Source organism: Ochlerotatus camptorhynchus, unplaced genomic scaffold (assembly GCF_037179485.1).
Source record: "Ochlerotatus camptorhynchus isolate MF236.1 unplaced genomic scaffold, CSIRO-AGI_Acam_v1.1 ptg000062l, whole genome shotgun sequence".
Lineage (NCBI taxonomy): Eukaryota > Metazoa > Arthropoda > Insecta > Diptera > Culicidae > Ochlerotatus > Ochlerotatus camptorhynchus.
The window spans coordinates 2,599,879-2,619,594 of NW_027040552.1; the positions used below are offsets into that span (position 1 = coordinate 2,599,879).

The 19,716-nt window shown below is 44.5% G+C and overlaps 1 protein-coding gene across 1 annotated transcript; it reads right to left on the reverse strand.

The window, feature by feature from the left end:
- Positions 1–11,844: 11,844 nt before the first annotated feature.
- On the reverse strand, positions 11,845–18,781 carry LOC135717652 (uncharacterized). The gene is made up of 4 exons (XM_065239823.1): positions 17,664–18,781; positions 13,504–14,628; positions 13,197–13,314; positions 11,845–12,587 (listed from the first exon to the last, which is right to left on the reverse strand). The coding sequence occupies exons 1-4, from the start codon at positions 18,566–18,568 to the stop codon at positions 12,318–12,320; spliced, it is 2,418 nt and encodes an 805-aa protein (XP_065095895.1). The 5' UTR covers positions 18,569–18,781; the 3' UTR covers positions 11,845–12,317.
- Positions 18,782–19,716: the final 935 nt, after the last annotated feature.

A 19,716-nucleotide genomic window follows, 5' to 3' on the forward strand; every position in this document is an offset into this window, starting at 1 on the left:
CTTCTCTAAAATTCTATATGGATTTTTAACACTTTCTACCAGCGTGTTCTGGAAAATTCCACAAACAATTTCCAAACAATTCCACACCTTCTATACAGACCAGGTTGAGCCTTGATAGCTAGCCGCTTGCGGGAACTGATGACCTTGACAAATGTCCAAATAATACTCTTAACAAATTTTTGGTGGCCCTGAAAAGAACCGTTTTGTAGTGATGGTTGAGTAATTCTGAGCTGGGTTTTCAACACGGATGAGACTGTCGAGCTGTATGTCGTTTGGAGCGAAGGTGACACGATTGGCATAGATGACCGACCCGCAGCGACTCACGAAGAGCTACTGATTCCGATCCATAGCATAGCGGTGCAGCTTCTTCCTCCTTTGATGGTTGCTTATGTGGACTCTGCAGCTCGGTGCTTGCTGGCAGCCTTTCGTTGTTACTGGAGAACAATTTTCAACGCCACACGCCGAAAGCACTGCTACTGCTGCTACTGCTGCTACTAATTTCGAGTAGTCGTTGGGAGCGTGTGGTTCTGAGTATGGCGATGAGTGTGCAAAATATTACGCAATTCCATCCTCCCTATTCACACGCGCCCGAGGATCGGAGGCGAATGCCTCTTCGACTTGTTTCGTCTACTTACTACTCTCTGACGACTGTGCTGGGGAAGCAGCATATCCATGTAGGTAATTGGTGGATTTGTTAGTTAATTCAACGTTTTTGGACAATGCTGGACATTTACCAGTTTTTCAATAGTTTCTTGCTGGAAATCAACATTCGGAAGCATTTTTATCGATGCGTAGCCATATTTCTGATCGATTGATGATAAAATTATTGGAATTGGACCAGGGGCAGCTGAGTTATTAACGTTCAAAATCTTTCTTAATTTGTTACATGTTCCATTTTTGGTTTTCACAAAGTGTACCCCCATATAGAAATCAAAGACGTAGTCCTACGTCAAAAGACGGTCCAGGTATAAACATAGTTTCATAGAGGTAACTCTAAGACTAGTAGGTCCCGAAGAAACGTGCTCATTTTTTTGGCTCAGCTCTGGTACTATCTTCGGTCCCAAGCTAATCGATTCACCCCTCGAAACATAGGAAAATCCACAAGCCCCTCATTTGATCTGTCAAACTTTCACAGTGAATCTAAACAAACATAGTGTAGAGAGTAGAGAGTGAGAATTTTTTAAATTTGAAATCTGAAATCTGAAATGTGAAAGACTGGCCTCTCGACTGGCCTAGCTTCAACATTTTGACAATGGTATCTTGTGATTTTCAAAAAAAAAAAAAACGGGATCTCAAAAGCCCTATACGGAATAGGATTTCAGAAGAGTCCCATTGATCGAACATAACATAGTAGCGCAAATGTTGTATGCGATTTGACCACAGCTCCTGGAATAACCGGTTCGAAATGCGCTACTTTAGCGTTCGCCTCGGTTCGCCTGGCAACGCTGCACCACTAGCCGACCCGAGGTGAAAGACGGCTTTCATTTGTGTACCTCTTTTACTCAGAGCTGCTCCGAGCTACTCTGGTTTGCTCTGGGATCTGATCTAATTTGTGGCGAAAGAAAAATTAGTAGGGCATATAGTTTTGGAATCTGACCATGCAAATGTCAGTTCGATAACGAAACGAAAACAATGAATGAAGAAAATAAATGGATGCAATATTTAAATAAGGAAATAATCTCGTTTTCTACCAGTTCATTGAAGTTTTGGCTATTTTCCTAAATTTGCAATGATAATGAAATTGACCAGGATCTTGCCACCGTAATACTGGGCATCCAGATGCTTAGAACAAGCGAATTGATATTCCCTTCCGGCTACCAGCTCCGGTGGGGACATGTACTTGATGATGAGTCCTGTGAGGGTCTCGGTTGCTAGAACAAAAATAAAAACGTACAAACTATTCCACCAAACCCACACATAAAGGGTGATACGGTCAAAATTTGGTCAATATTAACTTGACGTATTTCTTTCAATTTTGCATTTAAAAAACCTGAACATCCCTCATTTTGAAGGTGTGTGTGTGTAGAATGTTGCTCCTATTTTGGTTTTGGAATTCACTCTTCAGTTGTCAAAATGCCGTCCAAGCAAGAAGAGCAGCGTATCAAAATTTTGCTCGCGCATCGCGAAAATCCGAGCTACTCGCACGCAAAGTTGGCAAAATCGCTAAAAGTTGCCAAATCAACCGTTACAAATGTAATTAAAGTGTTTGGGGAACGTTTGTCGACAGCCAGGAAGTCTGGATCGGGGGAAAATCGAAAACCGGAAGCCGCTGAGACGACAAAGAGAGTTGCCGGTAGTTTCAAGCGAAACCCTAACCTCTCTCTCCGAGATGCCGCAAATAAGCTGGGTATATCGTCTACAACCGTGCATCGAGCCAAAAAACGAGCCGGACTATCGACTTACAAGAAGGTAGTGACTCCAAATCGCGATGATAAACAAAATACGACGGCCAAAGCGCGATCCCGGAGGCTGTACACGACGATGCTGACGAAGTTTGACTGCGTGGTAATGGACGACGAAACCTACGTCAAAACCGACTACAAGCAGCTTCCGGGACAGGAGTTTTATACGGCAAAAGGAAGGGGAAAGGTAGCAGATGTTTTCAAGCACATGAAACTGTCAAAGTTCGCAAAGAAATATCTGGTTTGGCAAGCCATCTGTACCTGTGGCTTGAAAAGCAGCATTTTCATAGCTTCCGGGACTGTCAACCAAGAAATTTACGTGAAAGAGTGTTTGAATAAACGTCTTCTGCCTTTCCTGAAGAAACACGGTTGTTCCGTACTGTTTTGGCCGGATTTGGCATCTTGCCATTACGGTAAAAAGGCCATGGAGTGGTACGCCGCCAACAACGTGCAGGTGGTTCCCAAGGACAAGAACCCTCCCAACACGCCAGAGCTTCGCCCAATTGAGAAATACTGGGCTATTGTCAAGCGGAACCTAAAGAAGACCAAAAAAACTGCTAAGGGCGAGCAGCAGTTCAAGGCAAACTGGCTTTCTGCGGCGAAGAAGGTGGACAAGGTGGCTGTACAAAATCTGATGGCAGGGGTCAAGCGTAAGGCCCGGCAATTCGGATTTGGGAAAGCGGAAGCCTAACTGAATATTTTTCCTGAATTTTATACTAATTGAACTTGAAAAAGAAATTTAATTTGATTTTTTAAATAAACGATTTCACCGATTTACACGCGTTTTCCCTTGACCAAATTTTGACCGTATCACCCTTTACGAACCCCCCGCCTCCCTAGCCCCATTTATTTTGTATCAAAATAGCAACGTTATTGCGTAATGTTTGTTGAGTTTGAGTGTATTTTATGGCTTTGTGGTGTCGTGTGAAATTCACTTCTTCCCTTGTAATTCTACTCTCATTGAATTTTGCAGTTCTCCTCATGAATTCCTTAAGTTTCTCCTAAGAATATGTTTGGCAAACTCTCCTGGAATTATTTTTCGAAATCCTTTGTAGTTCTCCTGGAGCTATTTTCAGATTTAATTGTAATCTTCTTTCTTCTTCTTCCTCGCATTTCAAGCTTATTGCATATAACATATAACAGCCACTTAGTTTTCTCTACAATCAATCCGGGATGCACGCTGCAAGGTACAATGGAAGCCCCTTCTGCCTCCGTCACAGTCGAGTTTCAAGCCGTCGCTGCTTCCCGTCGGAGCTCAGCCGAAGTTCACCATTGTTCCCGCCATCAAAGTCGTCCCGGTCCTGTGCTCGGAGGAGAGGAAAGGGTCTTCCAGCCTGCACTTCCAGGCAAGTATGCATGTTGTAGCGGTTTTTCGTTTCCTGACAAAGTTCCAAATTTCAGTATTTCACCCATCACACTAAATTTCATCACCCGACCGAATGTTGACTCCACTGGAACTGCTGATTTATGCAACCTAGCTGCAGCTGCTGTTCTTCGAAGTTGTTCCGATAATTCGACCGTTGTTCGTACAGAACCCGAGCTATCACATCCGAGACGCACCATGGAAAGCTTGATGGAAGCCCCCAATCTCTCCAACCCAGTCCCGTCTACTGCAGCCAGCGTACCTCATAGTCGTCTCGGTCCTGCGGTTGGAAGTAGGGAGGGGGTCATCCACCTTGCTTGTACAGGCAAGTACTCGATTCGACCTAGTATTTCATCGCGTAAAAAAGTTTCCCGTACACAGGAAATTGCACACCCTTTCATACATCAACCTTTGGAACCAGGACGCACTGAAAATAGCATTTTGGGAGCCCCTAGTCCCTCTAACACGGTCCTGCCAGTACCAGCCAGCGTTCTTCACAGTCGTCCTGGTCCTGTTGTTAGTAGGGGTTCGGGGGTCTTCCAGCCTGCTATGCCAGACAAGTACAATGATAACTCTGAACATTCAGGGCCTGACGCCATTCCGAATTTCAGAACTGTATCGGTACTCTCTAACACTCGAAGTGCGGGTTGCACCACTGGATTCTCCGATGCAACCCCACCTTTTGCTGCCTTTGATCATCGAAGCTGCCCTAATGCTGTTATCAGAAGTGAAATTAGGATGCCCAAAAGATCCCTCTCAGGCGAGGTGTACACAGATTCTCAACGTGTTGCTAGTACTAACCAGGACGTCACTATTTATTATCAGAACGTAGGCGGGATGAACTCTAACGTTGAAGACTATCGTATATCCGTATCTGACCGATGCTATAATATTATTGCTCTCACAGAGACTTGGCTCGACTCCCGCACGATCTCCAATCAAGTGTTTGGATCTGAATACGAGGTTTTCCGTTGTGATCGTAACCCCCGCAACAGCCGAAAATCAACGAGAGGTGGTGTCCTCTTGGCTGTCGGTTCTGAATTGAAAGCCAGAGCAATTGAAAATGATCTGTGAAACAGCGTAGAGCAGGTCTGGGCAGCTGTGGACCTAGCGGATCGCACGTTGTTTGTATGTGTGGTCTACATACCTTCAAACCGAGCTCGAGATATAGATTTCATCGACGCCCATTGTCGTTCAATTCAAGCTGTCTTGGAAAGCGCAACTGCTATTGACGAGGTTATTGTCTTGGGAGACTACAATTTACCTGGTATCTCGTGGCAACCATCCCATAGCGGTTTTCTGTATCCGGATCCAGAACGATCAGTGTTCCATTGTGGAGCCACTATGCTTCTTGATAGCTACAGTACGTCTACGTTATCGCAAATCAATCATGTAGTCAACGAGAACAACCGCAGCTTGGACCTTTGTTTCGTCAGTTCTCAGGATGTCGCTCCATTCATCTCCTGTGCACCCGCTCCACTAGTGAAACCAACTCCACATCACCTTCCTTTGATTGTGACTGTGGAGAGCAAGTTACTTCACGATTTCGACGAAACGCCCGTTGCTGTTTCCTACGATTTTCGAAAAGCAGATTACCGCAGCATCTCAGACTTGCTCTCCAGCTTGGACTGGGAAAACATCCTCGATCATCACGATGTTGAGGTAGCCAAGAACGTTTTCACACATTTTGACGTATACTATCGACAGACATGTCCCGAAGATAAGTCACCAGAAAACAGCTCATCATCCATGGCAGCCTAAGGTGCTCCGTAGACTGAAATCTACTAAAAGAGCTGCACTACGCAAATACACCAAGTACCGTACGTTCCAATTAAAATGCTATTATGTTCGACTAAACCATCAATTCAAACGGATCAGTCGCCAAAGCTATTCGCGATATCAGCAGGGAATTCAGCGCAGGATGAGATCACATCCGAAATCCTTTTGGAACTATGTAAAGGAGCAGCGAAAGGAATCCGGTCTTCCATCGTCCATGGTGTTCAATGGCGAAGTGGGATCCACAAATCAGGAGATTTGCCGACTCTTCTCTCTCAAATTTGCCCATGTTTTCACTGACGAGAGCCTATCTGACGAATATGTTAACCTCGCAGCAAGCAACGTTCCAATGCACGGCGATACATTAAATGGAATCGACATCAACGATACGACTATTTTAAGAGCTGCTTCCAAGCTGAAATCTTCTTGCAACCCTGGACCCGATGGAATCCCGTCCGTTTTTCTCAAGAAGAATATCGATAGTCTATTGACTCCGCTCTGTCACGTGTTCCAATTATCGCTTCGCTGTGGTATTTTTCCTACTTGCTGGAAGTTTGCTCACATGTTTCCTGTTCTCAAAAAAAGGAAACAAACGAGATGTCAACAACTATCGTGGAATTACCTCACTGAGCACCGTATAGAAGCTTTTTGAACTAGTCATAATGGAACCGCTACTTTCTCACTGCAAGCATGTTTTGAGTGATGATCAGCATGGCTTCATGTCAGGTCGTTCCACCACCACCAATCTGCTATGCCTCACATCTTATGTAACTGATAGCATGGTTGACCGAGCTCAAACGGATGTGATTTATACCGATCTGTCAGCAGCGTTCAATAAGCTAAACCATGCTATTGCTATTGCTAAACTAGACAGACTTGGGATCAATGGTAACCTATTACAATGGTTTCGATCGTATGTAACCGGTCGCCAACTGATGGTTGCCATAGGCGATTACCGATCTGATACTTATCCTGCTACATCGGGGATACCCCAGGGTAGCCACCTTGGACCTTTGATCTTCCTGCTCTACTTCAACGATGTGAATTATGTGCTTGACGGACCTCGAATATCGTATGCTGACGATCTAAAAATCTACCTTCGGATTCGTTCCATTGCCGACTGTTACTTTCTTCAACGCCAGCTTCATGCTTTTGCTGACTGGTGCACCTTGATCCGAATGGAAGTTAACCCGGCGAAATGCTCAGTAATCTCCTTTTCTCGGATAAAAGAACCAATCATCTTCAACTACAACCTATTCGGTTCAGCAATTGAACGAGTGAGCCACGTGAAGGATTTGGGAGTCATTTTGGATGCGCAACTCACATATAAGCAGCATATTTCGTATGTCGTTGATAAAGCTTCCAGAACACTAGGCTTTATCTTTAGAATAACCAAAAACTTTACTGATATTTATTGCCTGAAGTCATTGTACTCCTCACTGGTCCGATCAGTCCTTGAATATTGCTCAGCAGTTTGGAATCCAAGCTACAACAATGGTGTTGAAAGAGTCGAATCAGTCCAGCACCGATTCTTACGCTTCGCCCTTCGGCGATTGCCTTGGAGAGATCCTTTCCGTTTGCCTAGCTATGAAAGCCGATGTCAGCTGATTGGTTTGGAAACTCTTTCGACCCGAAGAGACGATGCAAGGGCTTTACTTGTTGCCGATACATTGCAAGGGAGAATCGATTGTCCTACTATCCTCGAAAAAATCGATTTGAATGTACGACCACGTGCACTAAGAAACAGTCTTATGCTGAGACTTCCCTTTCGTCGCACGAACTACGGAATGAATGGAGCAATAAACGGACTGCAGCGAGTTTTCAACAGAGTTGCCTCAGTGTTCGATTTTCACGTACCACGTCAGACGCTTCGCCGTAGTTTCACTTCGATATTTTCGGGCACAGGTAATCGTGAATAGCAGTGTAATGTTTAAGTTTTAAGCACAGACAATCATGTTGTTTTTTTGTATTACTTAACATCATTGGGGCTTATTGAAGCCTGTTGATGGAATCAATTAAATAAATAAATAAATACATATCGCATATTAGTTTATTGCGTGCTCTCAACTTAGTGTTCTAGATGCACTTCCACAATTATTAATTGAGAGCTTTCGATGTCTGTACCATTTTTGCATTGGTTAATTGTGTGGCAAGTCCAATCATACCCTTATGCCCAGGGAAGTTGAGAAATTTTCCAACCCGAAAAATTGCTAGACCGGACCGGGAGTCAAACCCAGCCACCTCCAGCATTGTCTTGCTTTGTAGCTGCGCCTTCACCGACTGAGCTAAGCTAGGCCCCGTAATCACCCATGCCTAAATTAACGGTTGAACACGAAAAAATACGGCCACTAAAATCTTGTTGGGGTTTAAAACTGCGTTTTATTTTTCATAGTTCAAGGTAACAGCTATACATTAGTAGGTATTATGCTAACCGTAAGACCATTGTTACAGTCTTTCTTCTTACCATAGGCCATTTCTCGATCTTTTCTTCGTACACGGTCCATCATCTTTCCTACTTGTTTGGCTACCAAGTTCCATTTCCGCATGAAATCCTTCAGGTCAATAGCAGTTCCACCCTTTTCCTTCAGTATGTGCTTCACAATTGACCAGTATTCCTCAATTGGCCTTAGTTCCGGAGTATTGGCCGGAATCATCTCCATGGGAACCACTGTGACGCCATTTTCGCTGTATCACTGTTTGGTGGAATTTGAGTAGTGGCAGCTTACCAAGTCCGGCCAGAATAGGCAATCCACCTCATGCTGTTCCAGAAAAGGTAGCAGTCTCTTCCGTAGGCACTCCTCCTGGTAAATTTGCTGGTTTATGGTCCCAGAAGTAACGAAAGTTTAGATTTTCAGCCCTCAACTGTGTGCAACTTACCTTGTGAAGAGCTGGTCCGAAAGTGAGTGGAGAGTTGCCCGTGTGTGTTTATAAAGCGTTGCCATAGATACCTCTGTTTATCAGCATTGAACTGCTGCGCTTACAACGGAGGGCTGCACACATGGCTTGCTGATTAGTTAAGCGTCAAGTTAAGACCTGCTTACACTAGCGCTAATATATGCCACACATGTCCCTCTCTCCTCATAAAAAAAAGAATTTTACCCGGTTTTCCTTTTCAACCGTGAATGCACCATTGCTCTGACATCATTATCATCATCATGAAGATCAATGGGAGCGCTGGTAGGGAGCTTAGGAATCTCTCGTTCGAAAATCGAAATGGATGATTTTTCAATTAATCTCATAGTTGCTCGGAGAAAAACTGACCCGATTGGATTTTGGGACTTCTGCGGCGCAATGTGGGGTGTTTGCCGTATAACAAAATGTTGGTAGACTGTGTACTGGTGAACTGAAGCCGTTGTGTCACGAAAATGAAAAGTGGACGCAGGCCTTGTTTTCTCTGCTGAGATCCCTCTAGTTGGAGCAGCTAGAGTGTGTTTCGTGGTTGATGGGGGTTTACGCTGCTATGAGGAACGAAAGGCGAGAGTGCTGTTTTTAACACCCGTTGAAGATATAGTGGCAGCATATCTATGGAGCTCTTAGAAATCTTTGTGATTAACGTGATATCATGGATTTCTTGGTAACATACCGGGTGATATCATTCCTTTATTTTTTTCTTAACTTTCATTCCAGTATTATATGAAACATTAAATGTTGTGGACAGGACGGACCACCAGGGCACCCGATTGACGCGAAATGGATGGGGAGAGTCGAAATGCCAACTCACTGTCGTTTACATTTCGTGAAAAGAAGGTGGGCTCTTCTCCCCCACTCATTGGAACATCCTCCTGTTGGATGGCCTGTTTTTTGACCGGTTGTATGATCCTGTTGTTGGAAGGAGATTCTCATTTATTCCGTGGATGCAAGTGGGCGATGTTGCTCACGGATTCACCCAAACCGTTTTTGGCCCTTCATACAATGGCAGGTTGAATACAATTAGAAGCTTCGGCATTCTTCAGCTGCTAGATGGACAAAGGCAGTGCAACGCGGCTGCTTTTCAACTTCGTCAGCTGACCAGCTTCACGGCGGATCTTCTGCGAGGACACCGGTGTGGAGAACATTAAGTTGGCCAGATGGTCGTTTACCAGCATTTTGTCGTTGGATAGCGAACGGACCTTCAGGGTGCCCTTGATGGGGGAGATTGCCTTCTGTTTTTTTTTGAGTGCTACTGTACATGACGTCGATTTCCTGTGTCAAACGGTCATGTTGGTGCATCCGTACTGATATGCATTAGATAATGCTGGTAAAATGTAAAGTATGCGTTATTTTTTGTTTTGTGATAGGGATCGTGGCGTCATTTTCAAGCAATTGAGGTCAATTGTTTTTTTTTTTTGCAAAAGCGTCGCTTTGAAACGATTAAGGCTTTTTATTTTATTTTATGGCGTCGTTTTGAAACGATTGAGGCATATTTAGCATTTTTTTAGGCATTGGCATCGTTTTGAAACGATTTAGGCAGATTTTGCGTTTTCTGTAATGGCGTCGTTTTGAAACGATGGCATCGCAATGGCATCGTCTGGAGACGAATAAGGCAGATTTGGCGTCGTTTATAAACGAATCAACCGGATCTAGCAGTATCCATTATTTTTTTTGCGGTGCGTGAAGGCTACGGTTATTCTAAACCGATTGATATTAGCGTGGCCTCTTTATGATAGAAAACCAAATGAGCTTATGGAAGATTCCATATGGCTTAGTTAAATCTGGCAGGATCGCGAATGTGCAACTTACCTTGTGAAGAGCTGGTCCGAAAGTGAGTGGAGAGTTGCCCGTGTTTGTTTATGAAGCGTTGCCATAGATACCTCTGTTTACCAGCATTGAACCATAGAGGTAACTCTAAGACTAGAAGGTCCCGAAATAACGTGGTCAACTTTTTGGCTCAGCTCTGGTACTATCTTCGGTCCCAAGCTAATCGATTCACCCCTCGAAACATAGCAAAATCCACTAACCCCTCATTTTATCTGTCAAACTTCTATAGCGAATCAAAACAAACATAGTGTAGTACTAGAATTTCGACTAGAATGCGGTACGTTAATCGTTTGCTTGGGACCAATAGGCTAGTCAAGTAGTGAGCCAATTTAAAATCGTTAGTTTCGTATTGATTGTTGATTGAACTGCTGCGCTTACAACGGAGGGCTGCACACATGGCTTGCTGACTAGTTAAGCGTCAAGTTAAGACCTGCTTACACTAGCGCTAATACATGCCCCACAAACTGCAGATTGCTTGCTTTTTTTCATTTTACATTCTTCCGGGGTACTCTTCCGGTTAACCGAGGTATGAAATTCCTGCCCAAGAATTTGATCGAAATCTGCCAGGAGCGGATAGACTGGGATTTTCGTTTCGAGCGTGCAGGATTGAATCGATACGTGTTTGCTCCAGTGAAGCAATGATGTAAACAAATGAACTTATCCTGACAACCAATGCCTACTGTGATTCTTTACACTCTTAGCTTGATTCAGTTCAATTTACTTTGATGCATTTTCGAAAAATTCAAATGCAGATTGTTCCAAGCATCATTTCAGATTGCAAAAAGCTCGCGTCATTTTGTGTGAAATAGTAAAAAGAATAGAATGACGCAAGTATTTTTTTCAATCTGAAATGATGGGTCGAAAAAAACTGCATTTGAATGTTTCGAAAATAGCACCGTTTTAAATATGTCCGGATTTTTTCGTGAAAAACATTGCGACTACTTAGCTCAAATAACTGAGGAAATTCTTGAAAGAACTCTAGGTTTAGAGTAGGATTACGATCATGCCAGAATGTCAAAGCCAGTAAGAAGAAAGAGAACATTGTTTTCTTGTTTGTAAATCCAGCAGAAAATTAATTATTTGGCTTCAACCAACTCATTTCAATCAATGTATAAACCACTCGGTAAATTTCCAACAACTTCTCGGATCATTCCATGTCTAAGGCATCAATTACTCGTGAGCATTGAAAAAAAAAGGAATCCCATTGTTACCGGCTATTTAACTTCAACCCGAAAGTAAGCAAACATCTTTCGCGGTTTGCCGCGGCCTATCCGTATCCTGCTCGCTTCCGATTCCGTGAGAACGCTTTAATTCTACCCCCTCAGGCGATCATCCTAAAGAAGATGCTCTCTGCTGCCACTGCCGCCGTCGATGTGTACAACAAGATACCAAATGGACCAAACGGTGGGTTGGGTTGCAGATTTCTTCAGGCATGAAATTCACCCCTTTCGGTTGCAACACTCCGATGGTCAGCTGTGCGATGATTCTTCGGCTACCGGTGTCGTCGTCGGTTTGAATGACGAAGAAGGAAATTATGTTTGTCATCAGATTCGTTTTCAAGCTGGGTTTTTCGTTTTAACATTTATTAGATGATTTTTTTAGTCGCTTAACTTAGCTCTAAAACTAGTCTAAAATTGTACAAAAGTTGTCTTTGTAACAAAAATACTATTCAAACAACATTTTCGTGTGATAAAAAGACTTTTCCGGTTGATAAAAACGTAATCTAAAATGTGTACATAAACATCAGCTGGACGGTTTACATTTCTACATACCTTATTCTTATTGCTAAATTGTTGGAGATTCGCTAGAGATGCAGAATTTCAGTATATTAGACAATTTCTTGGACGGAATGTGAGTTGAACACCATTTCCCTTACGCTAATTGGAATGATTTACATAATGTTTCGTTAAAAATGGAAATGCACATGTCGGTAGTCACCTCAACCACGCTTTTTGACGATGGATAAATTGTAAACAGCAGACGTCAATCTAGAGTAAAGTACGATAAGGTTTAATCATGGCCAACTGTCTGCTCCCCATCTACCGGCTCCACCGTCGGAAGACCATCCAGCTGAGCAGCAACAGCGCGCTCAAGATGGTGAACTCGACACGCAGGGCGGCCGCTCCGGCCAATCGGCATTTGAACGTATCGTAGCGACTCTTTTCGTCGTTGACAATGTTGAGGAACTCTGCCTCGACCAGCTGCCCATCGAAGTAGGTGATCGGATCCTCGTACGGGTACTCGAAGCCTTGCAGACACTCGCATTTGTAGCCACCGAGTTCGAACTCACGGCCCTGGATCGGAACGCACTGCGGGAGGAGAGAGGCAAGAGAACGATTACAAGGGGTTTAACAATCCGTCTCGATATAATCATTTACGACTGAGAGTGCATTTCCTATTTAGGGGTGGCGAGAGTGATGTGTGTTGGGCAAGGTCAATGTCCTCCGCGCGCGTCATAGAAGCCATGCGAGGCGTTACATTCTCTGTGACGGCAGTGTTGAAATGTCTCAGCTCTGGTAACTGAATGTGCACTGCTCGGGAAGTCAACCTATTCCTTCCAACACTTCCGTCGCCACAGAGAAAAGCGAGCTTCGCAACAGCAGCACCAAGAGCAGGCTTGGTTGTTTGTTTTGCGTGTGAGATGCATCTTACTCCCGTTGTCTTTGTCGCTAGGGAAAAGTAGGCCTTGCGAAAAACAATCCTTTTACGTTGCATACCTACTCCTTTCTGCGCCTGGCTTACTACGATGACGCGAGCAGAGGGGAACAAGAACAAAAGATCGCATTCGCAAACAACGACGGCGACCACGGCACGGAAGAACAAAAGGCCGTCGACGTCTACCGGAGTTTTTTGTTTTGTTATGCTCGTTCCTTTTTCCTACCAAGCTGTAATGTAATGCAACACATGAAAATACTCACGTATGAAGTCCTTTCGTCGCATTTGTGGGTATTTTTGAATGCATTCGGTACGTAATAGTCATCCGGACACTGGTTGATATCCAGCTGTAGCGCATTCATCGAGACTGCAACGACTCCCCTGTTTTGATTTTATTTTTCGTTCGTTGCGCCGGACGCAAGGCAAGAAGAGAAGGTGAGAAAAAAGTGCATTCAATTAAACGGGTTTCCATTCCGGCGTCATGCGTCTCAATAGACGAGACGACGACGACGATCACATGAATTGCAATAAAAAGGAAATGCAACCGCCAACTGTGGCTCTCATACTTACTTGAACTCGAGTTTCACCTTCAGACTGTCAAATCCGAAGAAGGGTGCCGCGTAGGTTATAAGCCACTTCTTCACGTAGCCCTTGCACTCGAACTTGGGAGCCGTCCAGAAGCCATGGTCCACCGTAGCCGCGTGGTAGAAGTTCGGATAATGCTCATACTTCTGCGAGTGCTCCCCAGTCTCGTTGTGGCGGATTCTCATCTTCATGTAGTACTTCTCCAGCGAATCAAAGTTTGCGGCCCACCTCTGCTTCAGTAGCTTAAAGTACGGCAGCTCGGTATAGTCCTCTCCGGTTTTGTTAATCCTCGCCACGTCTTCCAGCTTAAACTTCCTGGAATTCTTCTGCGTTTTGTACGCATACGGAGCAAACAACGTCCGATTCGTAAACTTGCTCCTTTCCCAGTACGTCGCAGCCGTCCAGATCCTGGAATTTCCCATCACCAGCGATAGCGTTTCACCCATCATCTGATCCTCGGTCAGCGGTTTATCGGCCACTCGCTTCCCGGAGTACACCTCCAGCGGATCGGAAATCTGCAGGAACGCACTGATGAAGTTCGCCAATCGCAGCGCCATCTTGGCTTCATTCGCAAACTGTTCCTTCGCTCCGAAAGCAATGTCCCCGTTCAACACCAAATCCTGCGGGTGGAAGTTCTTGCACGTATTCTCCGTAACTCCGAGGATAAAGTTCAGCACCTCATTCACGTTAAGCTTCTCCGCGTGCAACGACGTCGCACCCTTCGTATAGTTAATGTACTCATAGTAGTGATTCAGGTACTTATCACGAGTGTATTGCGGCAGTCGGTACCAATCGATGGGCGTCTTGTGAATCCAACCAATCCGTTTGCAATCGAACCCATTGTAGTACTGTTCATCCGATGCCCGTTCCATAATTTCGCCCAGGAACGGCCGACGGACCACCGATGGTAACCGGAACCCAGGTCTACAGCGACATTGATATCCTCCCCGCCGAAATCCCCAACCATCAAGCGGTTCACATTCGGTGGTTTCCTTCTTGCAGCGAGCCGTGTCGGCAAACTTGTTCTTGCCCGAGTTGCCCGCACCCTTCGGGCATTGGTTGATGTCGATCCGCTCAAAGTCCATTTCGACGACCGAGACGGCGGTGTATCTGAAAGTGGGCGGGAGAAAAGGGGATCATTAGGAACTTTGAAACCACAAGATGGTTATAACATTTAACAAGAATCTCGACTGGGAAACAGCAAGAGTCTGGGGGATTCTACAGGAAAACCGACTGAAGATTTCACATTAATGGCATTATGATATTCTAATGTAATCTTGTTTTGGATTCTACAACAGAACCGTTTGGAATTCTACAATAATTTTTACTCGAATTTTACAAGTATTTTGGGATGAATTTTGAAGAAATCTCTTAAGATCCACCGGTGCAAGAATCCTGGTATGTCACAATAATCCTGATGTGAGAATATTTCATAATTTTGCAGGGGAATCTATATGAATCACAAATTTAGTTGTACCAGAAAACCGTTTTGAATTTGCATGTATCTTCAAGAACCCCGACTAAGATTCTACAAGAATCCCGACTGGGATTCTACAAGAGTCCCGACTGGGATTCTACAAGAATCTCGACTGGGATTCTACAAGAATCCCGACTGGGATTCTACAAGAATCCCGACTGGGATTCTACAAGAATCCCGACTGGGATTCTACAATAATCCCGACTGGGATTCTACAATAATCCCGACTGGGATTCTACAATAATCTCGACTGGGATTCTACAAGAATCCCGACTGGGATTCTACAATAATCCCGACTGGGATTCTACAAGAATCCTGACTGGGATTCTACAAGAATCCCGACTGGGATTCTACAAGAATCCCGACTGGGATTCTACAAGAATCCCGACTGGGATTCTACAAGAATCCCGACTGGGATTCTACAAGAATCCCGACTGGGATTCTACAAGAATCCCGACTGGGATTCTACAAGAATCCCGACTGGGATTCTACAAGAATCCTGACTGGGATTCTACAAGAATCCCGACTGGGATTCTACAAGAATCCCGACTGGGATTCTACAAGAATCCCGACTGGGATTCTACAAGAATCCCGACTGGGATTCTACAAGAATCCCGACTGGGATTCTACAAGAATCCCGACTGGGATTCTACAAGAATCCCGACTGTGATTCTACAAGAATCCCGACTGGGATTCTACAAGAATCCCGACTGGGATTCTACAAGAATCCCGACTGGGATTCTACAAGAATCCCGACTGGGATTCTACAAGAATCCCGACTGGGATTCTACAAGAATCCCGACTGGGATTCTACAAGAATCCCGACTGGGATTCTACAAGAATCCCGACTGGGATTCTACAAGAATCCCGACTGGGATTCTACAAGAATCCCGACTGGGATTCTACAAGAATCCCGACTGGGATTCTACAAGAATCCCGACTGGGATTCTACAAGAATCCCGACTGGGATTCTACAAGAATCCCGACTGGGATTCTACAAGAATCCCGACTGGGATTCTACAAGAATCCCGACTGGGATTCTACAAGAATCCCGACTGGGATTCTACAAGAATCCCGACTGGGATTCTACAAGAATCCCGACTGGGATTCTACAAGAATCCCGACTGGGATTCTACAAGAATCCCGACTGGGATTCTACAAGAATCCCGACTGGGATTCTACAAGAATCCCGACTGGGATTCTACAAGAATCCCGACTGGGATTCTACAAGAATCCCGACTGGGATTCTACAAGAATCCCGACTGGGATTCTACAAGAATCCCGACTGGGATGCTACAAGAATCCCGACTGGGATTCTACAAGAATCCAAACTGGGATTCTATAAGAACCCCGACTGGGATTGTACAAGAATCCCGACTAGGATTCTACAAGAATCCCGACTAGGATTCTACAAGAATCCCGATTGGGATTCTACAAGAATCCCGACTAGGATTCTACCAGAATCCCGATTGGGATTCTACAAGAATTCCACCTGATGTTGAACGGAAATGTCTCTTGGAATTCTTGAAGATCCCCTGGATTTCCACGAGTTTTACGATTCTTTCACCTAGCAGGCTGTGACCAGGGCATAGTGGGAACTCTAACAAGTGAGAATTCCTTCTCGATTCTCGCAAAAATTCCACCCAGAGGCTGCGAAAAATCCATTTGATATTCTACAATAATTACACCAAGCTTGCTACCAAACTGACGAGCGATTTGCTGGCTCTCAACTTAGTGATCTAGATGAACTTCCTCAGTTATTACTTGAGAGCAATGCATGAATTTGTATATTGTGTGGCAAGCACAATGATACCATAGAGGTAACTCCAAGGCCAGAAGGTCCTGAAGAAACGTGCTTAACTTTTTGGCTCAGCTCTGATACTCTCTTCGGTCCCAAGCTAATCGATGAACCCCTCGAAACATAGGAAAATCCACGAACCCCTCATTTTATCTGTCAAACTTTCATAGAGAATCAAAACAAACATAGTGTAGTAGTAGAATTTCAACTAGAATGGGGTACGTTAATCGATTTGCTTGGGACCAATAGGCTAGTCAAGTAGTGAGCCAATTCAAATCGATAGTTTCGTATTGATTGTTGATGATACTCTATACCTAGGGAAATCGAAAAAAATTCCATCCCGAAAGATTTCCTCGACCGGACCGGAAATCGGATCCTCCTGCCGTACCTTTTCTGACTAGGCTATTTGCGGTCTCCAGCTGGAACCGGACATATCGCATCCAAATCCGCCATCTTGGACTCCAAAAAGGCTTTGGATTACAACTGTTTCTAAAATGTTAAAATACAGTGCCTCCAACCTTTTTGACAACACGATTTCATCAGTTAGTTTATCCCCAATTTTAAAACCAGTACTTTTTGGATCAAGTTTAATACACAACCAGCCACCTTTAATCCCTAAAAAACGGTCAAGTAATGTCATTAATTTAATTTAATTTTGTTGATTTAATATATAGCAAAGGAGACACAAAAACACATGTAGCCAAACCCTGGAACATACTGTAATGCATTTTAAACCCAAAATCCGCCATTTTTAACCAAATTCGCCATCTTGTAAATTAACGAATAATCGACGGATAATCGGTCCTTACCCTATCCCGATACACAACCACAAATAAACCAGACTAACCAGAACAAATCAACCGCACTTACTTCGGATACTCGATGTGCCGGAACTGCGTGTGCCGCGGGTAGATATCGGCAATCGGAACCACCGCTGCCACCAGCCATTTGTTCGATCGTCCACAGTCAAAGTACGGCCGGGTGAACTTGACCGGGCCGGGATCTTCATCGGCTCCGGGTGGTCCGTGGAAGGTGAACGTCTCGTTGGTATTATTAGCATATCGGATCTCGACCTGGTAGGTCGTTTTGGTATCGTGCCGGTTTTCCACGACATCCGGAAGCCATGCTTTGTACCAATCGTTGACCTTATAGAAATCGGTGGTGTAGTCGTGCGAGATCGAATCCGGCGAAAAGGAACCCAAATCCCGGACGTCGAAGGTGTTCATGGTGGAGATCTTGTGCAGGTGGATGGGATCGTTGAAGTCGTCCAGGCGGAACGTTCGGGGGGCGAACCGTGGGAAGGTCTTGTTGAAAAATCCTCGATAGGACGAAGAGAACGACGTATTCGGTGAGAAGTACACGGCTGAAGCGTTGATTGACGGATTGGCGGACACGTCCGCTACTGTCGACAGGAAGTAGTACATCATTCCCGGATCGTAGGTATCGTTGATGGCCGGACGGATGAAGCGACTCTGCAGGATGTAGCTCCAGTAGAATCCTCTGGTCAGCGCCATATTGTGCAGCAACAGCAGAGCCGTCCGATTGGGAAAGATTGGATTCTGATCGAATTCCTTAATGTCCGGCAGATGGGACAAGGTATTATCCGGCAGGAACAAATCAGCGATATGTAGAATCGGGCAGTTATCGCCCGTGGCACGATCAAACTTCACTTTGATTTCATCGAAGGCATCCTTCGGTTGCCATTCGTACTGTGCTAACACACCCACAAAAATTGCAAACGCTATCAGAGCGCAGCAGCGCCACAGAATCGTCATTTTTTCTGGCTAGGAACACTCCCGACACGAAGCACTATCGACTTTCACTGATTTCGATGGGAAATTAACTTAAATTTGTGGCATTTTCCGCTCGGAAAATACGCAAGGCACTTGTTTCCTACTAGATGACCAACTTGGCTACGCCCGAAATGAATATGGCTGGCAGAGACGGCGGAATGTTTATTTGTTAATCACCGTCATCGTCGGGCAGTCTTAAGTCATTTACTATAAGGGACTGGCTGAACCCCAAACTACCCGCACTAGCCCGCACACACACAGACATGCACACGCACTGTCGAGGCGTTTGACTTAACTGCACGAATTCATTCATGCTATGGGACAACTGTGGGTCTTCTGCGAGCAGGTACTTGATTTTACATTTTGCTTTGCGGAATGGAAACTGTAATCGGATTTTATGGTTGCTAATTGCAAAAACCGCTTTTTTTTAGCCACTACACGGTAACCGCAAAATACTTAATAATGACTATAAAAGACTCGATATTGACTACAAAGTAAGCATTTTCGAGGGAGACTGGGACTACCCATTAGTATGTCTGCAGATTTTTTTTTTATTATTTTCAGAGCCTACTATAGACGAGTGCACGGATGGATTTGAGTTCACTCACTCGAAAAAAAGTGACACAACAGCGGGGCCCTGTTTAATAAAAATGAACACATGAATAATACTCACGTAACATTTGAAACCGGCCTATCGACTTTTGTAAATAATTTGCTAGGTCCTTTTCACGAGAACCGAAGTACGTCCACGTAAACCAAGAGCACTATCGGGAAGGGGAGAATTTCCCCAACCCGATGGTGCTATTAGTTTGCGTGGAAGTATTCGGTTCGCGCGAAAAAGGCTTAACAAGTTTTGTGTACAAAAGTTGATATGCCCGTTTCAAATGTTACGCGAGCATTATTCATGCGTTCATTTTTGGTAAACAAGGCCCCGCTGTTGTGTCACTTTTTGTCGAGTGAGTGAACTCAAATCCATCCGTGCACTCGTCTATGAGCTTGTATAAATATAATTTCACAGTACACGCTAACTTGAAAGTACCCATTAATGGTTGAAAAAGACCCATTTTGAAGAAAAGTGGCTTAACTCATTAAATGAGTAAATTTTTTACCTATTAATGAGTATCTGTTAC

Coding starts and splice junctions, on each gene's coding strand:
- LOC135717652 (XM_065239823.1), bottom strand. CDS start 18,568: ATGACGATTCTGTGGCGCTGCTGCGCTCTGATAGCGTTTGCAATTTTT. Junction 13,315..13,503: donor AAGGTGAAACTCGAGTTCAA/GTAAGTATGAGA, acceptor AAATCAAAACAG/GGGAGTCGTTGCAGTCTCGA. Junction 12,588..13,196: donor GCGACGAAAGGACTTCATAC/GTGAGTATTTTC, acceptor CTCCTCCCGCAG/TGCGTTCCGATCCAGGGCCG.